A 9,873-nucleotide genomic window follows, 5' to 3' on the forward strand; every position below is an offset into this window, starting at 1 on the left:
ACACAACTTCCATTCACTAAACAAGTTTCACTTCCGTAACCACACTTAAACCCCCTGGAATAAATACTATTTCAAGTACTGCTTTTCCTATGGAAGGAAAGCTTAGTTTCCATTCCCACGTCAGTACCTAAAACAAATGTTGTTAATGCAGCCTCAATTCCTAAAACAAAATCATATTTAGTCACCACAACTTCAGTTCTTGAAACAAAGTAGTACGTCAGTACCAAAACTTCAGTTTCTGAAACAAGTAGTACATCAGTAACACCAACTTCAGTTACTGAAACAAATACTACTACACTTGCTACAACATCCGTTTCTAAAACAAGCACTACATTTACCATGACTACAATTCGTGCAACTAGTACTTTTTCAGGCACAATGGCAGTTCCTGAAACAATTTAATTTACTACATCTTCAGTTTCTGAAACAATTACTACTTCTACCTTCCCAATCATAAAGACTTCACAAAAAAAATTCTGTTAAAGACAGTTGAAATTATTAATATTTTAGACACAGCAACGACGTCAGTTAAAACAAATTCTATTTCAGGTACAACAACGACGTCAGTTCCTGAAACGAGTACTATTTCAGTAACTACTTCAGCTACCACAACCCCAGTTCCTGAAACAACTACTTCAGTTACCACTTCAATTCCTGAAACTACTTCAGTTACCACAACTTCAGTTCCTGAAACTACTACTTCAGTTACCAGAACTTCAGTTCCTGGACTAACTACTTCATTTACTACAACTTCCCTTCCTGAAACAACTAGTTCAGCTACCACAACTTCAGTTTCTGAAACAAGTACTTCAGTTATCACAACTTCAGTTCCTGAAACCAATACTTCAGTTACCACAAGTACAATTTTAGAAACCACAACTTCAGTTCCTGAAACAAGTACTGCTTCATTTACCACAACTCCAGTTATTGAAACAACTACTGTTTCGGTACAACGTCAGCTCCTGTATCAGGTACTTTAGTTACCACTTCATTTCCTGAAACAACTACTTCATTTACCACAACTTCATTTCCTGAAACATCTACTTCAATTACCACAACTTCAGCTCCTGAAACAACTACTTCAGTCTCTACAACTCCACTTTCTAAAACAAGCACTACTTTAGCAACTGCAACTTCGATTCCTCAGACAAGCACAAATAAATTAAACTCAAGTTCATTTTCTGCAACAAGTACTCCAATTACAACATCAGTTCCTGAAACAAGTACTACTTTAGGTACCACTGCATCAGCACCTGAGACAAGTACTGTTCCAATTACCACAACTAAACTTTCTGAAACGAGTACATTAGCTACCATAATTACAACACCAAAAACGAGCACTGCTTCATCTACTACAATAACCTATGTTCCTGAAACAAGTACACCTTTACAAAATACATTTTCAATCCCTGAATCAAGTACTACTACAGTTATTACAACTCCATTTCCTGAAACAAGTACGACTTTAGAAACTATAGCTGCTACTACTTCATTTACCACTATCACCTCAATTCCTATTCCAGTACTATTCCAGGTACAACATCAATTCCTGACTACTACTTATGTTACCACAACCCCAGTTCTTGAAACAACTACTGCTTTAGAAACTACTACTTCGGTTCATGAAACAAATACTACATTAGTTACCATAACTTTAGCCCTTGAGACAAGTATTGCTTTATTTACCACAACTTCACTTGCTGAAACAAGTAGTGCTTCAGTTCCTAGAACGAACACTGCAGTCATCACAACTTCAGTTCCAGCTACAAGTACCGTTTCCTTTACTACAACAAGTAGTTCAATTTCAGTTATTTCAGCCACATCAGCAGCACAGAAAAGTACTACTTCTGTTGCTACTACAATTCCACTAATGATAAATCTTACTACTTCAGGTACCACAACGACGTCAGTTCCTGAAACAAGTACTACTATGTCTCCCACCACGACTTCAGTTCCTGAAACAAGTACTACTTCAGGTCCCACAACGACTTTAGTTCCTGAAACAAGTATTACTTCAGAGTTACTACGACTCCACTTCCTGAAACAAGTACTCCTTCAGCTCCCACAACGACTTCAGTTCCTGAAACAAGTACTACTTCAGCTCCAACAACGACTTCAGTTCCTGAAACAAGTACTACTATGTTCCCACAACGACTTCAGTTCCTGAAACAAGTACTACTTCAGCTCCAACAACGACTTCAGTTGCTGAAACAAGTACTACCTCGGTTCCCACAACGACTTCAGTTCCTGAAACAAGTACTACTTCAGCTCCCACAACGACTTCAGTTGCTGAAACAAGTACTACCTCAGTTCCCACAACGACTTCAGTTCCTGAAACAAGTGCTACTTCAGCTTCCACAACGACTTCAGTTCCTGAAACAAGTACTACTATGTCTCCCACAACGACTTCAGTTCCTGAAACAAGTGCTACTTCAGCTCCCACAACGACTTCAGTTCCTGAAACAAGTACTACTATGTCTCCCACAACGACTTCAGTTCCTGAAACAAGTGCTACTTCAGCTCTCACAACGACTTCAGTTCCTGAAACAAGTACTACTATGTCTCCCACAACGACTTCAGTTCCTGAAACAAGTACTACTTCAGTTCCCACAACGACTTCAGTTCCTGAAACAAGTACTACTTCAGCTCCAACAACGACTTCAGTTCCTGAAACAAGTACTACTTCAGTTCCCACAACGACTTCAGTTCCTAAAACAAGTACTACTTCAGCTCCCACAACGACTTCAGTTCCTGAAACAAGTACTACTTCAGTTCCCACAACGACTTCAGTTCCTGAAACAAGTACTACTTCAGTTCCAGCAACGACTTCAGTTCCTGAAACAAGTCCTACTTTGTCTCCCACAACGACTTCAGTTACTGAAACAAGTACTACTATGTCTCCCACAACGACTTCAGTTCCTGAAACAAGTACTACCTCAGTTCCCACAACGACTTCAGTTCCTGAAACAAGTACTACTATGTCTCCCACAACGACTTCAGTTCCTGAAACAAGTACTACTTCAGCTCCCACAATGACTTCAGTCCCTGAAACAAGTACTACCTCGGTTCCCTCAACGACTTCAGTTGCTGAAACAAGTACTACTTCAGCTCCCACAACGACTTCAGTTCCTGAAACAAGTATTTCTTTAGCTTTTACAACGACTTCAGGTCCTGCCACAAGTACTACTCCCCTAACCACTATTACTTTCCCTACCAAAACGACTTCAGCTGAACCAACAGGAAATGCTTCAGTTACGAGCACGACTATAGTGCCAATATTTACTACAACTGCAGCTACAACTCCCAGTACAGGTTTGTATTCTCTGAATATTTGAAGTTTTCTATACTTTATATTTTAAACAATTAGATTATCATCTTAATCACTACTTTCATTGCAGTGCTTATCATTCTTTTTCCTCTGAAAATGATGTTCAAGCTTATTTAGATATGAAAAGTACATAATATAATGATAGACAGAATACTTTGCTATACGGATATGAAAGAAAAATTAATATATATTCATTTGGTTATATTTAATATATTCGTATGAGATAGGTTTTCGATATTTTATGTTTTTCTCAGTTAATTCAAGTTATTCTGGTGAGGATATAACATATTTTGCACTCCTGTGATATTTTGTTCTCATCCATACCTATATTTGTCTTAGTGAGCTTTGATCGTCACAATACCTTCCAAATTCTCAACAAAGGAAGCCTTTTTTGCCATTGCCAACTCAACAGGCATGTCAGCCTTCCTACTACCTAATCTTTACAACTTCACCTGTGGCAATACCACAATACGATTTTTTCTATAAGCTACAAGCACTTGAGCTTTCTCCAGCAAGACAGTGGCAGTGTCGACTATCACTGAATAACATTATATCTGATAATAAGGCCTCAACTTTCAGGTTCTACAGAAAATAGGGCGTACATAGGTCATAGAACAAACACTATTTTTGTCTAGTCGTTTCTTAAGTAGCAATAGGAAGTTGCTCACATCTTATTAGTAATACTTTTTAACATTTCTTATTTTTTTCTATTTGAACTTTAGGTTGTTCCTTTCATACAACATCATATTCTTTGAAGGCCAGCATTACAGAATAAGTGTAGCATCCTTTTATTTTAGATAACAAGCTTCCGGGAACTATCTGAGTAAAATATGTTGATGCCAGCATTTCTAGATTTTCATGCCCCCTCCCCCTATCCTTGTGGGTAAAAGCCTCCAGAACCATAGCTATGGCTCTGAAGATCCTACTATGAACCAAGGGATGACCTCAAGCGACACCCTTCACTTCTTGTATGATTGTATTACAATCATCCTAGGACTAAGTCCGAAGGGAAGAATGTGATAGAGTCGCCGTCTGATGTAAAGAATTGGCATATTGCACTGCCTCAGGAAAGATACCTCCTTACTCCATATTTCTATTTTCTCTAAATTAGTATTTGTTATGCTGTGAATTTGCTTATTTGTGGTGATAACGTGACCCTGAGTGAGAGTTATTAGCATGTTGAACTGTATGGCCACACACGATGCACACTTTTAGAAGTTAATTTCCCATTTGGTGATAAGAATCTAATTATGTCCATATCCTTGGAAGCAGAAGCAATATTTTAGGACACAATAGAGGGGTCAGGCTAAAGAATTTGCTTATGATGATTTTAATCATAAAATACTTTTTCTAATAGATTATCTCCAATTTACTACCAAGTAAGATCGTCATGATTTTTCCTCGGTGCACAGTGTAGAAGCCTGGGATATTTTCATTTCTATTCCTTCAACCAGAAAAAGCCATAGTGACAAGTAAAGAAGTTTCTAGAGTTGACATGAGTTTGCAAAGGTTATCAGGGATAGGGCAGGTCACTTATATGAGTCATATTAACCATGCACATAAAAAAATTGTTATATCTCCTTTCCCATTCCTTCACAGAATCCAAAAAGTTAAATTTTGGGGCTTAATCATAATTGTTAACACAGGGGCAGTAAGGAAGTATACACTTCCTAAACCCTCATAGAACACCCAACATTCAGTGGAACGACATCAGGTCGCCAGTCTAACCGAAACGGAGAGGCTCATCCTACATGATTCCAGTCGCCATGGACATCAAAATTTAGATGGAGTTTTAAATGGCAAAAGATGTAACCCCCCTCCCATCCCACACTGTGACCTCTTCAGCTTGGGTAACCGTTTGGTCCCGTTCAATAGATCACTAGGACCTTAATCCCCCTCTCCCTGAACTACCACCGCCACCACGCTGTCTGTTCCAATTAGGGGGAGCAGGAATTGGACATAAAACCATTCTGCACTAATACACGACTCTTCTGATCACGAACACAGCCAGTGTCACTGTTCTGCCATTCAGCAACCAGACCCATTACCTACTACGTACTAGTAAGTTAAATATCAAAGTAGATCAAACCTCTCAGCACTACATTTCCAGTACACTGATTCGCTATTTAAATCACACTTTGTATCACACCTTCAGATGCTCGATGGAAATTCACAGATTAAACATGATATTTCATATTCACAACATTTATTTTTTTTCTTTTTTATGGCTGGGACAAACGGCCGGGCCGGATTCACTTATGAACGGAGGTACAACCGTAAGGCATTTACGTATCACGTTTACCATTGATGGTAAAATGGGATTCACCAGGTGATGGTAACTCGCCTCATTAGAGTAAAGGCCGTAAAGCATCTCGTTCTAATGGTAGCTAATAGAAAATTCTTGCAAAGCAATTGCACCTATCAGCGATCGCCGTGCATTATTCTCTGGGTTCTTTCGGGGGTAATTATATAATCTATAGGCTCAGTTTTTCTATTAAAGATCTAGCTGCCTCTAAAGCTACATACAAAGTCATGTTCTCAGTGTTTCTGTCCGTACAGTTCAGTGCTTAACTTTTCACTACTTCCAGGTTGTGTATTCGACGGGGCTTCGTACGAAGAAGGAGAGACAATCCCTGATCAGTGTTTCACTGTTACGTGCAAAAATGGACAGTGGACAGACCAAGGAGTTAATGAAAACGAGTGTAAGTAAATTGCTGCCTTAAGTACACACACAACACACACACAACACACACACACACACCCACACACACACCACAAAACCGCGCGCGCGCGCGCGCGCGCGCGCGCGCATATATATATATATATATATATATATATATATATATATATATATATATATATATATATATACAAAAAAACACACGCATGCAGGCGAACACACAAACATACATTATTATTAGTAGTAGTAGTAGTAATACTATTACTTTTATCGTTATCATCATTGTTATTATTATCCTTATCATTACTATCACAATTACTATTATTGCCATTTATGTCATTCTTTTTATTATACTTATTCCTATCATTATCATTACAATTAATCATCATTATTGTAATCAATATCTACCACTTCAATTTTACATTCGTATGAGGAGCAACGTCTAAAAACAGCCCACTGACTGAAATTCTAAATGAATGATAACGGAATTATTCATATAGCATTACTCTATTCTATTTACTTTTATCATTACCTAGTTTGTGTCATTGATTTAGTTTTCCCTTCATTCCTCCATTTGTGTGTTTATCTATTTTTTTTATTTCCTATCAGGCCATGAGTGTTCAATATTCATGGATCCTCATATTTGGACATTTGACCGTGAAATGCACACGTTGACCACGATTTGCAACTACTCCCTTGTGCAAATGGGTCTTAGTTACAATCCGGACTTCGCTGTTTACACACAGTTCGAGTAAGTTATGTGTCAGTTTCCTCATGGTGTTAATGCCATCCACAGTGCTGTTTATTTTAGATGAGAATGATACAGATGATGCATGCAAATATTGCAGGGTTTCCTTCATTTAACTTCTCTTTCCAGGTCTTGCTTCGCACCCGGTTCTTGCCTCTCATCCATTACCTTCATGGACAATGGCAACACAGCAATATCAAGTGAAGTTTATGGCTGGACGGGTGATAATACGGTAAGTCTTTGCTACAACATACACACACATATACATATATACATATATGTATATATACATATATATACATATATATAAACATATATCTTCTTATAGGTGCCTTGTCCCACAAGGACGTTGGCGATCATGATTTCCATGATTTTCTTGGCAATTTAGAGCGGTGGTTTGCCGTTGCCTTCCGCCCGGTGTTTTTATCCAGTCACCATCTCTATTTACCCGGTTCTGGGACCGGCATTGACTTGGGCTGGCTTGCCCACCCAGTGGCTAGGTAGGCAATCGAGGTGAAGTTCCTTGCCCATATATACTTGCATATAAACATATGTATACACATATTTACATATATATATATATATATATATATATATATATATATATATATATATGTAAATATATATATATATATATATATATATATATATATATATATATATATATATATGAAAAATATGAAATGAAAGAGATGGGTAAACTGCATACTGTCTGTAACGAAATGGATAGATACAACATTCAAATACTAGGAATCAGTGAGACCAATTGGAAAAGTAATGGAAGTTTCAAAACTAAAGAAAACAAGACAGTTCTTTTTTCTGGAAAAAAGAAGGAAATTATAGTCACGGAGTTGCTATGATTTTCATAAAAAAACTGCAAATGCACTAATTGGGTACAGCCCAATAAATGATCGCGTTATAAAAGTCAGAATACAAGCAAAACCTCATAACATTAGTATTATACAATGCTACGCACCAACCAACATTGCAAGTGATGAAGAAATGGAAAATTTTTATAACACTCTCCAAGAAACTTAGACACAATCCCTAACAGAGATGTAAAAATAATTACGGGAGACCTCTATGCCAAAGTAGCCAAAAATTATCTAAAAAGTGACATCTGTGGAAAATTCGGCCTTGGAGATATAAATGAAAGAGGTGAAGATTTTATTGAATTCTGTAGTACAAATAATCTAGTTATAGCCAACACATTGTTCCAACACCACCCAAGACACTTGCACACGTGGTTTTCACCAAACAAAAGAACACGCAACCAAATTGACTACATTGTATTGAACAAGAAATGGAAAAGTTGTATATAAAATGCCAAGACAAGACCTGGTGCCGACTACAACAGTGACCACCAACTACTAACTATCGACTTTCAAATAAGACTGAAAAAGATGGAGCGTCCAACACCACCTGTAAAGCTCGACTACAAAAGAGAGATATCTACATGCGTACATACATATATATACATACGTACATGCATACATACATATATATATATATACATACATGCATACATGAATACATACATACTTACATACATGCATACATATACATATAAATATGTATATATATGTATATGTATAAATGTGTGTGTGTGTGTGTGTGTGTGTGTGTGTGTGTGTGTGTGTGTGTGTGTGTGTGTGTGTGTACGTGCCTGTGAACTTGCGTCTCAGTAAATCAATTTACAGACTTCGGTCATGTTGGGTTCAAATGACCTTTCCTGCAGATTGATGTGAACGGCGCGGAGTACTCTCTCCTGGACTACCCGACTCCGGTTACTTCAGACAGCACCCAGTTCCCTGTCCTGGCGTGGAGCAAAACTTCGAAAATTCGCCTCTTCGGGTCCAGCAAAATTGCAGTGAGTTAATAGTCTAATATTTTCGAATCTGCTGGTTTCATAACGCACGTTTTTTCCGCGTGATATGGAAGCGTTCAGAACAAAAGCGTGAATGAAAATGAATAATTTCAAAGCACAAAAGATGTATTTGACGCTTTATTCATTCTTATTCATACCCTTTTCTACATCTGCCCAAGTGAACTCTATTCTTAGAAGCAATGTAGAAGTATAGTATGAACAATAAGCAGATTCAAATAAGCATTTTTTTTTTTATCATGACGCCCATTAATATGATATACTGATACTTTTCCAATGAACGTTACTCCAGCTTGAGATACGAAGGACCGTCGTGCATGTCTATGTACATGAGAGCGTGACAGGTATTTATGGTCTCTGCGGCACGGAAGATAGTTCTTCGGATTACACAGACCGGTCGGGAGCAGTAGATTCTGATCTGACTTCGTTCGCCAATTCTTGGAAGGTAAGCTATGGGGGAAGAAAGGAGATATTGAAACCTTACGGGCCCGTCCGGGGATTTCAACACGATTATGCAAACATCTTTCTCTCTCTCACTCTCCATCTATCTATCTATCTATCTATCTATTTATTACCACACACACACACACACACACACAAAAACACACACACACATATGTATATATATATTGCTATATATATACATATATATACATATATATATATATGTATATAATATAAAATTAATATATATTTTATATATATATATATATATATATATATATGTAATATCTATATATATATATATATATATATATATATATATATATATATATATATATATATGCATGTGTATATATGTGAGTGTGAGTGTGTGTGTGTGTGTGTGTGTGTGTGTGTGTGTGTGTGTGTGTGTGTGTGTGTGTGTGTGTGTGTGTGTGTGTGTGTGTGTGTGTGTTATATATTTATATATATATATATATATATATATATATATATATAATATATGTATGTATGTATGTATGTATGTATGTATGTATGTATATTACATATACGTACGTATATGTATGCGCGTATTGATACATATGTATTGGGGGTTTTATAATATATATATATATATATATTATATATATATATAAAAAATATATATATATATATATTATATATATTATATACATATATAATTATATATGTATATTATATATATATAAATATATATATAGTATATAACATACATATGTATATCACGCTAATATATATATTATATATATATATATATTATATATATATAT

General features: G+C 36.5%; 1 protein-coding gene across 1 annotated transcript in view; it reads left to right on the forward strand.

Annotated features, from left to right (window-relative positions):
- Positions 1-9,873, forward strand: part of LOC119573979 (mucin-2-like) — a 22,671-nt gene that overhangs the window by 12,239 nt on the left and 559 nt on the right. Inside the window, exons 8-20 of the mRNA XM_037921078.1 lie at positions 511-954; positions 1,065-2,006; positions 2,161-3,312; positions 3,668-3,744; positions 4,181-4,328; positions 4,570-4,628; positions 5,013-5,178; positions 5,336-5,437; positions 5,917-6,030; positions 6,618-6,759; positions 6,886-6,988; positions 8,495-8,626; positions 8,934-9,086. Coding sequence (XP_037777006.1) covers positions 511-954; positions 1,065-2,006; positions 2,161-3,312; positions 3,668-3,744; positions 4,181-4,328; positions 4,570-4,628; positions 5,013-5,178; positions 5,336-5,437; positions 5,917-6,030; positions 6,618-6,759; positions 6,886-6,988; positions 8,495-8,626; positions 8,934-9,086 — 3,734 coding nt within the window. The remainder of the gene's footprint in view (positions 1-510; positions 955-1,064; positions 2,007-2,160; positions 3,313-3,667; positions 3,745-4,180; positions 4,329-4,569; positions 4,629-5,012; positions 5,179-5,335; positions 5,438-5,916; positions 6,031-6,617; positions 6,760-6,885; positions 6,989-8,494; positions 8,627-8,933; positions 9,087-9,873) is intronic.

The sequence above is a fragment of the Penaeus monodon genome, chromosome 6 (genome assembly GCF_015228065.2).
Source record: "Penaeus monodon isolate SGIC_2016 chromosome 6, NSTDA_Pmon_1, whole genome shotgun sequence".
Lineage (NCBI taxonomy): Eukaryota > Metazoa > Arthropoda > Malacostraca > Decapoda > Penaeidae > Penaeus > Penaeus monodon.